This window comes from Eutrigla gurnardus (genome assembly GCF_963514095.1).
Source record: "Eutrigla gurnardus genome assembly, chromosome: 17".
NCBI classification, from domain to species: domain Eukaryota; kingdom Metazoa; phylum Chordata; class Actinopteri; order Perciformes; family Triglidae; genus Eutrigla; species Eutrigla gurnardus.
Window position 1 is genome coordinate 24224746 of NC_139928.1, and position 17734 is coordinate 24242479.

A 17734-nucleotide genomic window follows, 5' to 3' on the forward strand; every position below is an offset into this window, starting at 1 on the left:
CTGTTATGAATGTAATTAGAATGTTCTTCATATTTACCAACTGCATATGTTTGAATGTAAGAGATTATTTACTTGTAACTCAAGTATCTTTACACCACAGTATTTACTAATCCTATTTATGAAAAATATCAGTACTTCATCCACCACCGGGGACAAAAGAGGAACATTAATTTACAGTAGTATATTGAATATGTGATATGTATACGAGTAGAAATGAGCATTGAGAGAGATGTTTCAGGAAGAATGAATAAAACTGCCTTTTTGATGTACTATTTTATTAGTACTTATTATTTTATTAGACAATTTTTACTTCCTAATCTGAACATCTTCTTCCAGACTCTGATCATCGAGAAGAGACATAATTATCAAATTATCCATTTACTTGTTTTAGTTAAAGCGGCTTCAATAAGCAAAATTACTGGTAGATGAATAAACCAGGTGTGTAATATAATAATAATAAACCAGGTGTGTAATATAATAATAATAATAAACCAGGTGTGTAATATAATAATAATAAACCAGGTGTGTAATATAATGAAAAATTGTGGACGTTTAAAGCCGGAAAGTAAACAAATAGGCTATAACGAGGCTAACGACGATATACGTCAAGAGTCGGTCGGTCGGTCAGTCTTTACAAAAAACATAGCGCCCTTTACCGGTGTGGCATTGAATTGCATTTCGACACGTAAACCCAACGCAGAACCATCACGGTCTCCAAGCAACTGCGTGGCCGTTGCGTGATCACTACGCGGAAGCATTACCGAGGCTTAACGGTGGCGTGCAGGAAGATCCTGATCAGTTGCCTGAACCACCTCAACTGGCTCCTTTCAAAGCGAGAGAGTAACTAATCTACTGGGAGTTCCCTCCGGATGTCTGAGCTCCGCCCCTTCTCTCTGAGGCCCCGCCTACCTACGGAGGAAGCTCATTCCAGCCGACCTCGTCGCTACCCAGAACCTCATGACCACAGGTGAGGGTCTGAGCGTACACAGACTAGTAAATCGAGAGCTTTGCCTTCCGACCTGGTGTCAGATTGTAAATCTAACATTTTATCTGATTTTAAGTTCATGTTTTTATCAGACGGGATCTCACCACATGTCCACTAACATTCATGAATACAAAGAAAAGAAGCCGAAGCAGCGTCGGCCTCTGGTTCCGGAGCTAGGAGGCCTGCCGGCCGACACACTGGTGGTGTTTGAGGCTGGTGTACCAGGGGAAGCGGCGCTCACAGAGGCTGCAGCTGTAGCGCTTGTCCCCCGTGTGGATGCTCATGTGTTGTCTCAGACTCCCCGACTGGGTGAAACGTTTACCGCACACGGAGCAGCAGAAGGGTTTCTCTCCCGTGTGAGTCATCATGTGTCTCTTCAGATGTGCCTTACGCAAAAACCTTTTGTAACAAACGGAGCAGCTGAATGGTTTCTCCCCCGTGTGGATTCTCATGTGACTCTGTAAAGTTTCCCTCCGTGCAAAAGATTTCTGACAAACTGAGCAGCCGAACGGTTTCTCTCCGTTGTGCGATCTCATGTGTCTGTTCAGGCAAGTCTTTAGGCTGAATCTTTTCCCACACATGGCACAGCCAAATGGTTTCTCACCAGCACAGACGGGAACTTCCCCGTTATTCAGAGGTTCTATGGTCTCCCTCCAGTCATCGCTGTCATCAGTATCTGGATCAGAGTCCCTGTGTGGTCCTGGTCCTCCACAGTCCTCTCCAGCAGCTTCTGGTTCCATGTGTTCAGTGTGTCTCTGATGAAGCTGTGAGGACTGAGGTTCCTCTTCATCATCTTCACTCTTCACAGCAGTGAACGGGAACTTGGTGATATCAGCCTCCTCCAGCCCTTCAAGCTGCTCTCCCTCCTGATTGGTCCAGAGTTCCTCCTGTTCCTCTTTAATGTGGGGGGGCTCCGGGTCCTGTTGGTCTAGACTGGGACCCTCTTCTTTAACCACCAACAGCTGCTGGATGTCTGCGGGACAGAATCAAGCAGAGACACATTACTGAGCACCACTGAAGCAGTGACATCATCATCACTATTGAACACCAGTGAAACATCTGGTCCAATGAGCAGCTCGTCTTTTATCTTTTGTTCATTTATTCTTATTTGTACGTTTTCACCGTCGTCTTTGAGAGACGTTCGCTCAACCGCGTCTCCGTTTTAGCACAACAATAACAAACACCAGCGGTCGTCTCGACAGGAGACCTCCTTATGTGTTGTTTTGTGGGCGGGATTTAAGCCAATTGCTGACCAGTGAGAGCGCGCGTCAGTTTACAATTGATTGGCGTTCGTGAACGTACACATGGCTACGATCAAATCAGAGGTTTACGCGGTGGCGTTCGTGAGTCGAAGTATGGATCCACTCACAGAAGTACTAACGTTTCATGAACGAGACCCTGTTGTGTTTTTGGAGTTCCTTCTACCTCCGAGCCACACGATTCCTCGGTCACAGACCGTGCAGCTCCTCGCTCCCACAGGAGTCTTCAGGTTTCCACCGTCACCAATGGTCTTCCCACAAGCTGAGCAGCCGGAAGGTTTCTCTCCAGTGTGGACTCGCATGTGTTTCTGTAAATGTCCCCGCTGGGTAAAAGACTTCTCACAGATGGAGCAGCCGTACGGTTTCTCTCCAGTGTGGATCCTCACGTGTTTCTGTAAATCTCCACTCTGCGCAAAAGATTTCTCACAAACGGAGCAGCTGAAAAGTTTTTCTCCCGTGTGAGATCTCATGTGAACCTTCAGGTTTCCGTTTTCACTGAAGGCTTTGCCGCATGCTGAGCAGCTGAAGGGTTTCTCTCCAGTGTGGGTCCTCATGTGTTTCTGTAAATGTCCCTTCTGTGTAAAAAACTTCTTACAAAGTGAGCAGCTGAAAGATTTCTCTGCTATTCCAAATTCAGAGCTCAATATGTTTTCACCTGACTGACGTTCTCTGGTCTCTTTCCAAAAATTACTATCAACACTATCATCAGTATCAGGTTCTGGAAGTCCATCTGGACTAGAGTCCCTGTGTGGTCCTGGTCCTCCACAGTCCTCTCCAGCAGCTTCTGGTTCCACGTGTCCAGTGTGTCTCTGATGAAGCTGTGAGGACTGAGGTTCCTCTTCATCATCTTCACTCTTCACAGGAGTGAATGGGAACTTGGTGACATCAGCCTCCTCCAGCCCTTCAAGCTGCTCTCCCTCCTGATTGGTCCAGAGTTCCTCCTGTTCCTCTTTAATGTGGGGGTCCTCCTGGTCCAGATTGGGACCCTCTTCTTTAACTGTCAACAACTGCTGGACGTCTACAGGAAACAAAGCAAAACTTATTTTATATATATACATATACATATACACACACACTATATATATATACATATAAATATATATATACATATAAATATATACATATACAGTACATATGTATATATATATACATTAGGGCTGTAACGATACACGTATCGAAGCTGAAATCGCGACACTCAGATCCACGAACCTGTCTCGCGCCACAAGAAGGCAGAATCGCGACACAACTTCCGGTCCAGATCAGCACTGTGAGCTGTAAGTAACACCACATTAACACCGCAGCGGTCGTTCGCTAATTCTCCGCCGTTGTTCGTTCACACGGAGCGAAGCACCGCTGGAGTAAAGACGAACCGCTGTGTAATTCACAGAAAGCAGCGCAAAGAGACGTCCCGGTGCACGTCATGATGATGACGTGTGTGCGTTTTCAAGGGGTTTCCCTGGAGTCTCCCTGTCACTCAAAACCCGACGGAGGCTAAAGTTCACTGAAGTCTCGGTCCGGAGGGCTTTTTTTCATCATAAACACTCGGTGAGTTAAAGTTATTTTTGCCGGTGACAGACGCTGTTTATCGGGCAGAAATGTGAGGAGGAGTCGGTAGGACGGGCGGGAGGAAGGACGCTTCTCCACGTACAGCTGCGGTATTTGTTTCCCCGTTGCCAAAGACAGTTACAGTTACTACGTTACCTTAGTTTGGTTCTGCAACGTTGCTTTGTGGGACATGTCTCTGTAGTAAGTTGAGTGAGGGACCTGTGCAGTTAACAGACCATCAGATAGACACGCCCTCCACGCCAAATCTGCATCTTACATAAATCAAATGTTTAATTTAAAAAAATAAATAATATCGAAATTTGTATCGAACCGTGGGTCAAAAATCGAATCGTGAGTTTGGTGTATCGTTACAGCCCTAATATACATATATATATACACACATACATACATATGTATATATATATATACATATGTATACATATATATATATATATATATGTATATTTGCATATGTATATACTGTATATATATACAGTATATACATATGTATATACATATATAATATATATACATATGTATATATATATATATATATATATATATATATATATATACATATGTATACATATATATATATATATATATATGTATATTTGCATATGTATATACTGTGTATATATATATATATATATATATATATATACAGTATATACATATGTATATACTGTATATATACTGTATATATACTGTATATATATATATATATATATATATATATATATATATATCATGGGCGAGCGGTCATTATAAGCTATAAATGCAGTGCATGCCCAAGCCCTTCAATAAAAATAATTGAAAATATTAATCTGGCAGTGTGTTCAATTATACAATACCTTAGTTCTACTGTTTTGGTCTTAAATCCGTGCCTAATCGGTCCCGTTTTGCTTGCGAAAAGCTGGAAAGCTGACAGCTTGTTTCGCGCATGCGCACTGTGACACCGACTAGTACGTTACTGCTAAAAGCTGTTTACTGTAGATGAGCGTTTTGAATGGCAAAAAAGCTGTCAGTGAAGCAGCTTATCTGCCAATGCGCATGCGCAAAAATGACTTGTTTGAATTGTTCAGCGGGAAACTGTCAGTGGTTCATTCATTGTGTAGCCTGGTCAAAATGGCTGAAAATATTAATTATATTCAGGCTTTGCGTTGAGTGCCGTTTTCGCGGAGACCTTTTGAGGAAAAGAAAGCTATAATCTCAAGTGGACGGCCTACTCCTGAAGTAAATATCACAAAGACTGCAAAGAATTCCGTCCGTCACTTTCAAGCTAGCGCGTATGAGAAACATAAATGGCTAGCTAGCCGACCCCCCTCCCGTCAAACGATCCGGTCTGACAGCGACATATTGCCTGTTCATTCATGAAAACCATCTCGAAACACTCTCAGTCAAACAAGGTGGGGAATGAGAAATCTGCGGCGCTACTAGCCTAGTTCGTTTTAAAAACACACCGGCAGCAGCGCCTACTGATCTAAGACGTGTCACGTGAGTTACTGTAAATGCTGTGCGGAAAACCAGCTGTGGTCTGTGATTGAGGTGCAGACGGGTGAGTTTGGAGCTGACGAGAGGATCGCGCTGACGACCGCTTCGTTACATTTTTCTCATTGAAAAACTATACAACTGGCATTTATGATGTTCTCCATAAAAAAATAAGTGAAATACTGTAATAACAATTCGGTTTTAGTAATCAACCGCTTATAGTGATCAAATGTACTCTGGACCAACGTGATCACTACAAGCTGTTTCCACTAACCATATTATATTTTTTATTCAAAAATATAATGCCCCCCCACGGGCGCGCATGGTATTGACACTTCAGCATGACCACAGTAAACGGTCACCGCTCGCCACTGATATATATATATATATATATATATAAACCTTGTGGAACGCCTTCAAGAAGAGTTGAAGCTGTTATAGCTGCAAAGGGTGGACTGACGTCATATTAAACCCTATGGATTAAGAATGGAGGTCACTTCAGTTCATATGCGGGTCAAGGCAGGTGAGCAGATCCTTTATTTATGTCCAGATGACGACAGGCTAACGCTGACTGTCTGTAGGTGAAAAGCGGAAGATGCGGTTGAATCAGCCGACGTTAAACGCGTTAGCATCGGGCGGATTTGGAGCTAACGTTAGCATATTGAACAGCATAGCTGCTAGCTGCCGTTAGCTACCGCTAGCCACCGCTAGCTAACGAGACCTAGCGTTAGCTCCCGCTAGCTCGTCTCCGGAAGTGTCCCAGGGACTGACCTGCTCTGCTCAGCTTGACTTCTGGCTTCAGCACGGCATCGAGCAGCCTCCTCTGGCGGCAGATCTCCCGCTCTGACCGCTCAGCTCGGTCTTCGTACTCCGCCACGGTTTCCTCCAACAGACCGACAATCTCCTCCGCAGCCGCCGTTAGCCGCTCAGTGAGCAGCGCTCTCAGCGCCGGGATTTCAGCCGCTTCTTCTCCTTTCTGCAGCCGCAGCAGAACGTCTTCAGCGGCGACGCCGAGCCGCTCATGTACCGACACCCGCAGCAGCTGCACGGCGCACATCCTCCTCCTTTCTGGGACAAAGAGAGCCAGCGGGGCCGCGGACACACACACGGAGTTCACGGAGTTCACGGAGCTCACGGAGTTCCGCGTCGACGACGCTTCGCTTCGCTTAGAGCGACGCGGCGGAAGCGAACAGCGAACTCTGCTGGAGCGGAGGGCGAACAACAAGGAGTACCGCGATACTGTGATAGTAGTAATACTACAGGGTAGAAATACAGCAGTGTTTCCCCTAGAATTTTTTTCAGGCCCGGTGGTACCCGCCGAAAAAACCCTAAACAGACGAGACGTGTGGGATGGTGTATTGGTGCAGTTGGATTAAGTCAGGTGGCACAGCAAGCAGTCTGCAATTCTGCAATTATTATATTTGCATTCAACATTTTTGTTCAACCAGAGTGTATTCAAGATCACAAGGAGAGAGTGACTTATTAAGGTGCTGGTTGATGGAAATGATCAGGGTCCAGAAAAATATGTCTGGAAAATGATGAGCATCACATTAATAGCTGCAGTTACTCTAAAACACTATAACGACATATGAGTGGATATATTGTCTTATTTTATCAAGTAAAATATAAGTTATAGGTTTACTCAACAGCCTAATAGTTCATAGAAATTCAGGTAGAAATAGGTTAACTCAGAGTTCCACAGCTTATCAAAAACAATCCTTATTTTATTAACATAGGCTGCCTAAGGGCGGGATCAGTAGCGTGCCTCGGCTCCAGCCCAAACGGGCTTTGGCCCGTTAGCCGGTTGTACATACGTCATCACGTTCTAATACTTCACACGCATGGTTTGATGTTGTTATTAAGGAGTGCCGTCTCTGCATTTATTTCTCGACAACACTCGACCTGCATCAGCGAATGTGCGCACGAGCGGATCTGTGCGAACAGGCAGCGCGAGGAAAGCGGATTTTGGACGGAGACACACAGCGGCATTTTTCTTATAAATGCACCGGTCCGGTTCCGGCACCGGTCCGGTTCCGCTCACACCACGAGTCTGAAGAGTGCAACAGCTTGTCAAAATACAGTGTCAACTTTCCGTGTTTTCAAAGTAGAAAGCGACATCGTGGTGGTTTAACGAGGCAGAGCGGCATCAGAACAACATCAAGCGCGTAAAGTACACGAAGAAGAACATAGTGGGAGCGCGCGGCGTGGATTGTTGCGGCCGCGCGTCTTGCGGAGCAAGTCTACTGTGCTGCGCGGAGGCGCTCCTAATGTAAATGATTATTGATTTATGAATGAATTGATAGGTGGCTTATTTTTGGTATATTGATTTTTTGTTTTTGGCCTGGCGGCCAAGGAGACCTGGCGGCCCCGCCAGGCCTGTACAATGGTAGGGGAAACACTGTACAGTGATACTGAAGTATGACTAGTAATACTACAGAGTAGAAATACAGTGATACTGAAGTACGAGTAGTGCTACTACAGGGTAGAAATACAGTGATACTGAAGTACGAGTAGTGCTACTACAGGGTAGAAATACTGTGATACTGAAGTATACTGAAGTACGAGTAGTGATACTACAGGATAGAAATACTGTGATGTACGAGTAGTAATACTACAGGGTAGAAATACTGTGATACTGAAGTACGATTAGTACTATTACAAGGTATAAATACTGTGATACTGAAGTATGAGTAATAATACTAGTGTATAAGTACAAGTAGTAAAAGTTAATAGTTAAGTTGATGTTTACAACCAGATGTTTTTGGTAGCGCCCCCCCGGCCCATCCTGACAGTTCAGGTGGAGAGTGGTACTGCATTGACCGTTGACTTCAACATTAACAATACATTTCATTTACTTTATTTATGTTTCAGCTTATAAAGAAAATCCATATTCATGTCAGAAGATGCTCCAAGCAGATAAACACACCTCAAGCTCAGGGAATCACAAACCACACTGTTGTTGTTCGTGGCATTCTGGCTGCTGTGTTTCCATGCGAGCTGCATTAGGTGCATCAGAAAGCTCAGAATTCCTACTCTCCAATGATGTTCCTATGGTCCAGGAAATTCTAAATACAAGTCGCTCACATATTTACAAGGGTTCAGCTGGAACAACTTCGTAGTTAAAACACATGATGGGTTCTGAAAGCTGAAAATGGTATACCATGCATATCTTCGACAAATAGACAATCAGACAAACATCTTCTATCGTGATTTCCCATGACTACACCACAGGGGGCACCTGGAACCGGGATGGAACGCTGGCAGAATCTCCAGTCTCAGTCAACATGCCGGGTCTGGTCCTCCATCGTCCTCTCCATCGGCCACATGGTTCTCCTCCATTTCATGATTCCCAAGTGAAGTGAGTTTCCTTGTAAGAGAATCCTTTACAAACATTTGTTTTTCTTTTAGGTTTTCTTCTTCTTCTGTAAAGCCCTCACAGGCAAATTTGTGATGCTGGACAGTTTTCTGCGCACTCATCTTTGAGGAGTTTCTTCCAACAAAAAAAAGAAAAAACGGAAGTGAAAAAAAGAGAAATTTACCAAAAAGTGGGCTGTTGCACCCAAAACTTCCATTCTGTGCAAAACATTCCTCACAAGCCGAGCAGCCGAAGCTTGGATTCCCCTGTATTTGCTTCCATGTGTCTCCGCAGATCTTCCTGTCACAAAAAACTCAGACTGAGCAGCCAAACGGTTTCTCTCCTGTGTGGCTTCTCATGTGTGTCTGTAAACTTCCATTCTGCGTGAAAGATTTAGAGCAAACGGAGCAGCTGAATGGTTTCTCTCCTGTGTGCGTTACCGTGTGTCTCTTCAGATCGGCCCTGCTAACAAAACTTTTCTCACAAACTGCACAGCTGTAGGGTTTCTCTCCTGTGTGGCTTTTCATATGGCGTGTCATATGTATCTTCTGAATAAATCTTTTACCACACACAAAGCAGTTGAACGGTTTTTCTCCTGTGTGGATTTTCATGTGTTGTGTCAGTTGTACCTTTTGTGTAAATCTTTTCCCGCAGACTGAGCAGCTGAATGGTTTTTCTCCTGTGTGAGTTCTCATGTGTCTTTTTAGATCCGCCTTGGCCAAAAACCTTTTATCACAAGCTGTGCAGCTAAAAGGTCGTTCTCCCGCGTGGATTCTCTTGTGTTGTGTCAGCTGTACCTTCTGTGTGAATCTTTTCCCGCAGACTGAGCAGCTGAAAAGTTTTTCTTCTATATGAGTCATCAAGTGGGTCTTCAGATGTGCCTTACGCAAAAATGTTTGATCACACACTGAGCAGCTACACCTGGAACTCCTGAGAGGAACGTTGTTTTTATTAGACTTTAAACCTGACTGAGACACTCTGGTCTCCTTCCAGTCATTACTGTCATCAGTGTCTGGTTCAGAAGAGTCTCCGGGTTCAGGGTCCCTGTCTGGTCCTGGTCCTCCACAGTCCTCTCCAGCAGCTTCTGGTTCCATATGTCCAGTGTGTCTCTGATGAAGCTGTGAGGACTGAGGTTCCTCTTCATCATCTTCACTCTTCATAGCAGTGAACGGGAACTTGGTGACATCATCCTCCTCCAGCCCTTTAAGCCGCTCTCCCTCCTGACTGGTCCAGAGTTCCTTCTGTTCCTCTTTAATGTGGGGGTCCTCCTGGTTTACCGGGTCCTCCTGGGCCAGACCGGGGCCCTCTTCTTTAACTGCCAATGGCTGCTGGACGTCTGCAGGACAGAATCAAGCAGAGCCACATAACTGAGCAACACTCACGCTACGACATATGACGGCAGGTAGGGGTGGTAGGTAGGTAGGTAGGGGTGGTAGGAAGGGATGGTAGAGACGGTAGGTAGGGGTGGTAGGAAGGGGTGGTAGAGACGGTAGCTAGGGGTGGTAGAGACGGTAGGTAGGTAGGGGTGGTAGAGACGGTAGGTAGGGGTGGTAGAGACGGTAGGTAGGGGTGGTAGGTAGGGGCGGTAGAGACGGTAGCTAGGGGTGGTAGAGACGGTAGGTAGGGGTGGTAGGTAGGGGCGGTAGAGACGGTTGGTAGGGGTGGTAGGTAGGGGCGGTAGAGACGGTAGGTAGGTAGGGGTGGTAGAGACGGTAGGTAGGTAGGGGTGGTAGAGACGGTAGGTAGGGGTGGTAGAGACGGTAGGTAGGGGTGGTAGGTAGGGGCGGTAGAGACGGTAGCTAGGGGTGGTAGAGACGGTAGGTAGGGGTGGTAGGTAGGGGCGGTAGAGACGGTTGGTAGGGGTTAGGGCTGTTCGATTAATCGATTTTAAATCGTAATCGCGATTATGTATTTAGAACGATGTTAAAAGGTGAAACTCGTAAAATCGATTTTTCACACACCTCTACCTCCTTCATGGGTTACATTATTATTTAGCATGCAAAGACCCAGTTTAGTTTAATTAGAAAATGTCTTGTTTTATTTAATTGGAAATATAACTTACTGTATGTTTGCAAGTGCTGATTTGCTGATTTTTTTCTTTTATTTTTTTAAACTTTATTTATTTTACAAAAAGAGTTTTGCACTTTATTCATTCATTTTTTGTTTAATAAGAGCAAATTGCATTTAAAGCCCAATGGGGGAAATGTTCAATAAAAAAGCAACATATTTGAAATAATTTCTTTGCCTTTTGTCATTTCACAAAATAATCGTAATCGTAATCGAAAATCGGATTTTGAGAGAACAAAATCGAGATTTTATTTTTAGGCAAAATCGAACAGCCCTAGTAGGGGTGGTAGGTAGGGGCGGTAGAGACGGTAGGTAGGTAGGGGTGGTAGAGACGGTAGGTAGGTAGGGGTGGTAGAGACGGTAGGTAGGGGTGGTAGGTAGGGGTGGTAGAGACGGTAGGTAGGGGTGGTAGGTAGGGGTGGTAGAGACGGTAGGTAGGGGTGGTAGAGACGGTAGGTAGGGGTGGTAGGTAGGGGTGGTAGGGACGGTAGGTAGGGGTGGTAGGTTGGTAGGTAGGGGTGGTAGGTTGGTAGGTAGGGGTGGTAGGGACGGTAGGTAGGGGTGGTAGGTAGGGGTGGTAGAGACGGTAGGTAGGGGTGGTAGGTAGGGGTGGTAGGGACGGTAGGTAGGGGTGGTAGGTTGGTAGGTAGGGGTGGTAGGTTGGTAGGTAGGGGTGGTAGGGACGGTAGGTAGGGGTGGTAGGTTGGTAGGTAGGGGTGGTAGGTTGGTAGGTAGAGGTGGTAGAGACAGTAGGTAGGGGTGGTAGGTTGGTAGGTAGGGGTGGTAGAGACAGTAGGTAGGGGTGGTAGGTAGGTAGGGGTGGTAGGTAGGGGTGGTAGGGACGGTAGGTAGGGGTGGTAGGTTGGTAGGTAGGGGTGGTAGAGACGGTAGGTAGGGGTGGTAGGTTGGTAGGTAGGGGTGGTAGAGACAGTAGGTAGGGGTGGTAGGTTGGTAGGTAGGGGTGGTAGAGACAGTAGGTAGGGGTGGTAGAGATGGTAGGTAGGGGTGGTAGGGACGGTAGGTAGGGGTGGTAGGGGTGGTAGAGACAGTAGGTAGGGGTGGTAGGTAGGTAGGGGTGATAGGTATGGGTGGTAGGGACGGTAGGTAGGGGTGGTAGGTTGGTAGGTAGGGGTGGTAGGTAGGTACGCAATAAAAATATTTGTTTGTTGACAAAATGTTACGTGATTCCAGTATGTTTTATTGCCATTTTAATTGTTTTAAGTGTATTTTGATTAACCTGGTCAGGATCATGGAGTAATGGTACATCCTTAAAACTGGATCTCACTTCTAACCACTAGATGGTGCTGTAGCGTTTCTACCTATCTTTCTCAACTCATCATACTGGTGTGACTGTATGCATCAAACGGTTAAATTATGCATCCACAAACTGCTTTAGAGGAGATTAAAAAATAGTGCGATATTATTTATATCGCCAGACTACTTATTTCACCACGTCCCAAAAATCAGGATTACCTTCTAATTTACCTCCCACAGTGCTCATTTTTACTGAGTAGCACTTAAACGCATCATAACTTTTTTAACTACTTACATATATGTGTTGGTGTTTCAGAAACATTTTCAGTGTTAACAAAGAAACGTTTGCTCTCCGGTATTAATATTCATATCCGACGTTTGAATACGTCACAGCAGTGGCGGTAGCGACATTGCCTAGGCGCCATCTACATCAATACTTTGACATAAGAAATCATTTAAACTTAAGTAAAAGAAATGACAATTCTGATGTATTGCCCCTTTAGTTGTTACAAGTCACGGTCACACCATGTTAGCGAGCACACATTGTGCGCATCAGTGGGCGCTGATGGAGCCACTGATCGGTCGGTCGGCTGGGTGTCCAGGGCTTACAGACTGTATGAAACGGCAAAAGCCATCCGGGGTGCACTTTCGTAAGCGCCGAAAAGAAGAGCAGGAGTAACGTGCGAAGGAGAAAGGTATGTCATTTTGATGAGACACTTTTTAAACTCACCGAGCATTCGTGATATAATCATGCTAGCTAGCTAGCAGCATAATGTCAACTTACTAGTAAGCTAACATTAAGTAGCAATGAAGGTGTGTGACGCCGCTTCTTTCGGCTCGGTTAGGTCCTTATTAACATGCAGTCCACTGCAAAGTTGTCATAATAAGACTGTCATAAGACTGTCATAAGACTGGTCCAGACTGCTGGCCCAGGTTGGCCTTGACTGGCTGGCTATTATTCAAGAAAAACACTGTACAAGTTGACACTAGCTACAGTATATAGCACTTTGCATCTCATTGTGTTTTGTGAAATTAAAAATGAAAAGTCTATTATTACTGTCCATATAGGAAAATTAGATACGATTCAGTTTTGGATTAGTTTTAACTTTACTGTCCAGTTCAAATACCGTGAAATACAGTTTTACATCTAACCAGAGTGCAAACTGGTAAAGTGCTGAGTGAGGCAGTGCCTCATATGCAGATGAGGATCTCAACATGTGGACTTTATAGACAGAGGTGCAAAAGATGAGCATATGTTATATACTGATGAACGGAGATAAGTATACTGATGGAATATCGTATCAAAAAAGTTGAGCATAATAATAATACATTATATATGCAGGTAGAGTTGTGTTTATACAGAGAGGTATGCACATAGAGCTGTGAGCATATGGGACTAAATGAATTTATATAAAATGTATGTCAAAATTAAAATGCTTAGCAACTTTAAATAATAATATCACTTAGGGGTGTAACGGTACATGTATTTGTATTGAACCGTTTCGGTTCCCCGTTTGGGAACACCGTTTGGGAACACTTCGGCAAAGCGGTTTGCCGACATTGTTCATGTGAGGTCGGGTATATTTCTGGCAACACGTCAAACGTGTTGACGCATTTGAAACGGCACCACCCCCACGTGAACATCGCTACAACGGGGAGAAAGACGAGCGTAACGTGCAAACACAGCTCCCCACCACATTTAAACAGCCTCTCCCTGCCCTGTTCAATTTTGCACATCAGATGGAGAAAAGATTTGTTTTTAAAAAAACAGTCTGAGCCTTATTCATGTTATTTAATCTGAGCAACAACTTTAAACTATTTAGTGTTGCAACTGTTCAATTTTGCACATCAGATGGAGAAAATATTTTTTTTAAAGAAACAGTCTGTTATTTTTATTTATTTTTATTTTTTGTAAATTATTTTAAATACTTGTATTTATATTTTTGAGCAGCATTCTAGCTCCAGTGCATGTTCCTACTGTTAAAAGCACAAAAGTAATAAACAACTAGCACATTTATATTTTGCATTTTGTTTTCTTACTGTACCGAAAATGAACCGAACCGTGACCTCAAAACCGAGGTACGTACCGAACCGAGATTTTTGTGTACCGTTACACCCCTAATATCACTTGAAAAATGGAAATGATTTACTCCATGTTGATAATATTTATTTTTATATCAATTTAAATTCACTATTAAAATATCTCGGACCACCAGCAGCTGAACCATCAGACCAGGAACAACCATCCACCTCAGCTGCTCCGCTTTCCTCCGGTGAGTTTAATGTGTCAGTGAATGTTTGTGGTGATAAAAATGTATTGACTTATGTGAAAATGACAATATGTGGTGCCATGTCTGATGTCTCATCCAGTCAATGTATTTGCTCTTGTGTGCTCTCTCTATGTTTATGGACCTAGAGCCACCAGAGGAGACACTACAAGAGCATGCTGCTCCTCCTGCCAGCCTCACCTGCCTCTAACCACTGAGCCTGGATGTTCAGGTGAGTGCAAGCTGCTCATCTTGATTGCACCACTGATTCCACACTTGGTGTGTCTCTCTTAGCAATAACTAAACTGACCAGTTTTATTCATCTAAGTTGGCTCAAGGATGTTCTCTTTAAAACAAAAATCAGGTTATGCTTTATGCTGCAGTCTTACAATAGCATTACGTTGACATTATATCTATTCTATACCTTGTGTGTGTGTGTGTGTGTGTGTGTGAGTGTGTGTGTGTGTGTGTGTGTGTGTGTCTGGTAAGTTATCTTGAATACAAGTTGAGAAAGCGTGCTTCATGTGCCCTCTAGATGCGACAAACACTGGCAATTCCCCTGCAGCTGATCCTGCTGACTGGCCTCTTCCAGTAACAGACGTAATGAGACCAGAGTCGGTTCGGAACGGGCCGTATCCTCGTTATAAAATATGTTTAAAAGTTTATTTTTTGTGTATTTATTATTGAACGGTTTTATTCATTTGCACATATTGTTATATTGTTTGGATAATCATTGTTTAAATAAATGTGCAATCCTTTGAACATGAGGTCTTTTTTCGTGGGGATGGGGCGCTATCAGTAAAGCTCGCCTAGGGCACCAAATGGTCTAGGACCGCCCCTGCGTCACAGTGACGCGCCGTCTGCATCGTTCTGAGGAGGAGGAGGAGGAGGAGGAGGAGGAGGAGAATGGAGCAGACTGGCACGCTTTATCAGTGATCATATTTACCCCCAGTTTAATTTATGCTGGAAAAATGTTTTGTTTGGCTACACTGAATATGATAAAAAACTAAATTCTCAGTTTAATATGATTCATTTGTTAATTATTTTATCCAAATTTTACATACATAAGTCTAAGTCTACTTCCTGGAACTGTCTGCATATGTTGGTCAATAAATCTCCTCCCTCTGTGATTGTGAGAATAAAAAAGCTGTTGAAACGTATGATCTTTGTAAGCTTTTTTTCTATCTTGCTGTCAACCCCTGGTGTATTTATGATGGTTTGGTTGTCCTGTTATCTCATCTAACTGTATTATCAATAAAGTTGTTAAAAAAAAATTTAAAAAAAAGGAGGAGGAGAAGAAGAGACGTGGACCGACCTGCTGCTCGGGACCAAGGCTGCGGGTCTAGACCAGTGTCCAGGAGCCTCCGGAGTCGCTGGTTCTCCTCTTTAGAACCACAAAGTTCCTCCTCGCACTCCGCTAGCGTTCTTTCAAACAGCCCGAATATCTCCTGCGCAGCCGCAGTGAGGCGCTGCTCCACCAACGCTCTCAGCATTTGGACTTTACACATGCTAAGCTAACTGGAGTAGCTCTGTAGGCTACCGGCGGACGAGTCAGAGGTGAGACCTCTGACTCTTACCAGAGTAAAAGTCCTTTCGGGGACCTGGATCCGGGCTACGGAGGCTCGGGTGGATCCAACACACGGTCTAACACAACGAAGAGACTCCGCTGTTTCTACTCGCATTCGCCGCCATGTTGCTCAGAGAGGAACTCCGCTGCATCCTGGTGAGTCACCTTCAAAATAAAAGCCTTTAAACGGCTCAAAAATAAAACGCCATCATTCACGTCTTAAATTCGTTTCCGTTTTTTTCCGCGCAGAGACGAGCTCATTTAAATAGAATTACTTTTTTTATTACGTAGTTACGTTCTAATAGTTGGATTTATTTCTAAGTATCACATTTACAGTTCGAGTTCTCTTTTGAGAAACCAAACAATGAATCCTTTTACTTTGGAAATCATTTCCTGCCAAAACTTCATGAAGGTTTGTGTGCGGAGACCCCTGGACGCTGGTCAGACTGACCAGAACCGACCAGCAGCAGCAGGTCGGTTCTTCTTCTTTGTCAAAAACACCGTTTGAACTGTGAACGTATTTCCACGTGTTAAGCATCATTACGACATTTATTCACTGGAAAATCTCCCAACTGTCCTGTTAACGATCTCAGTTCATTCAAATGTAGCAACCTTTAATTCTATTCTGTGCAGTAATTTGGTGTCTCTATACTTCAGTTTGTCATTTATTAGATAGTTAACTTCATATTTACAACCAGATTTCACATTAAACAGCTTTAATGAGACGTTTGGTGTAAAACAGCGCCCCCCGGCCCAACAGTACCAGTTCAGGTGGAGGGTGGTACTGCAGCAGGGAGACAGAAACCCACTAAATGATCATAAATCCAGATGAAGTTGATGAGGGAAAGCTGCTGAAAGCAGGACGACCACACAGTAAGTGTAGAAAGCTCTGGTAGAAAACTCTTTCCTGAGAAACCCGGTGAAATCAGATCCCAACACGTAGTCTCTGGTGGATCATGTGCTGATGGATTACAGGAGACGCTGGACAGATTCAGAAAAGATGCTGAGTCATTTTATCAGAACATCTGGTCTCTGATTAGAGCCTCTTTGTTGTTTTCCTGGTTTTCTGAATGGAGTTCTGCATATCCAGGACCAGCTCAGAGCGGTTCCTGTCCTGCTGATCCAGGACCAGCTCAGAGCGGTTCCTGTCCTGCTGATCCAGGACCAGCTCAGAGCGGTTCCTGTCCTGCTGATCCAGGACCAGCTCAGAGCGGTTCCTGTCCTGCTTTAATCTGCTTCTCACTCCATCCTTCTAGTCAGCTATGCTGGCTAAATCATGGACCTGGACCCAAACAGTCCTCTTGTGGCTCCTTTCAGTCCTGTAGCAGAGCTGCTCACACACCAACTCAGTTTAACCTTCAGCTGTGAAAGTGATAATTGGTGAAAAAGACTGGAGCTCCAGTATTGACCAGGAGGAGGATCAGGACCAGGACCCAGAGCATCCCCCCCCCAAACACACACACACACACACACTAAAGAGGATATTTGATATGACATTGTACATATTTTATCCATTATTGCTGCTTTTAAAGCCAGTTATGAAATAAAAGTCTTCAAATGATTAAGAACACTACAGTTTTAGTCCCCTTACACAGAGACCGCTCCATAATCCCAGAGACCCCTCCATAATCCCACAGAGACCCTCCATAATCCCAGAGACCCCTCCATAATCCCACAGAGACCCTCCATAATCCCAGAGACCCTCCATAATCCCAGAGACCCCTCCATAATCCCACAGAGACCCTCCATAATCCCAGAGACCCTCCATAATCCCAGAAACCCCTCCATAATCCCAGAAACCCCTCCATAATCCCACAGAGACCCTCCATAATCCCAGAGAGACCCTCCATAATCCCAGAAACCCCTCTATAATCCCACAAAGACCTCTCCGTAATCCCAGAGACCCCTCCATAATCCCACAGAAACCCCTCCATAATCCCAGAA

The 17734-nt window shown here is 44.5% G+C and overlaps 2 protein-coding genes across 2 annotated transcripts; both read right to left on the reverse strand.

Moving 5' to 3' along the window:
* Window positions 1-51: 51 nt before the first annotated feature.
* LOC311027710 (uncharacterized protein) lies at window positions 52-6393 on the reverse strand. The gene is made up of 3 exons (XM_084031855.1): window positions 6052-6393; window positions 2411-3262; window positions 52-1958 (listed from the first exon to the last, which is right to left on the reverse strand). Exons 1-3 carry the CDS (start codon window positions 6335-6337, stop codon window positions 1159-1161), a joined length of 1938 nt encoding a protein of 645 aa, XP_083887981.1. The 5' UTR covers window positions 6338-6393; the 3' UTR covers window positions 52-1158.
* Window positions 6394-7954: 1561 nt separating this feature from the next.
* On the reverse strand, window positions 7955-15906 carry LOC311027711 (uncharacterized protein). Its single transcript, XM_084031856.1, has 2 exons — window positions 15539-15906; window positions 7955-9971 (listed from the first exon to the last, which is right to left on the reverse strand). Exons 1-2 carry the CDS (start codon window positions 15729-15731, stop codon window positions 8950-8952), a joined length of 1215 nt encoding a protein of 404 aa, XP_083887982.1. The 5' UTR covers window positions 15732-15906; the 3' UTR covers window positions 7955-8949.
* Window positions 15907-17734: the final 1828 nt, after the last annotated feature.

Excerpts from the sequence above, each read along its gene's own strand:
- LOC311027710 (XM_084031855.1), bottom strand. The coding sequence starts at position 6,337 with ATGTGCGCCGTGCAGCTGCTGCGGGTGTCGGTACATGAGCGGCTCGGC. Across the intron at positions 3,263-6,051 it reads AGTCAAGCTGAGCAGAGCAG|ACGTCCAGCAGTTGTTGACA; the intron begins GTCAGTCCCTGG and ends TGTTTCCTGTAG. Across the intron at positions 1,959-2,410 it reads AGGAATCGTGTGGCTCGGAG|ACATCCAGCAGCTGTTGGTG; the intron begins GTAGAAGGAACT and ends TCTGTCCCGCAG.
- LOC311027711 (XM_084031856.1), bottom strand. The coding sequence starts at position 15,731 with ATGTGTAAAGTCCAAATGCTGAGAGCGTTGGTGGAGCAGCGCCTCACT. Across the intron at positions 9,972-15,538 it reads GCCTTGGTCCCGAGCAGCAG|ACGTCCAGCAGCCATTGGCA; the intron begins GTCGGTCCACGT and ends TCTGTCCTGCAG.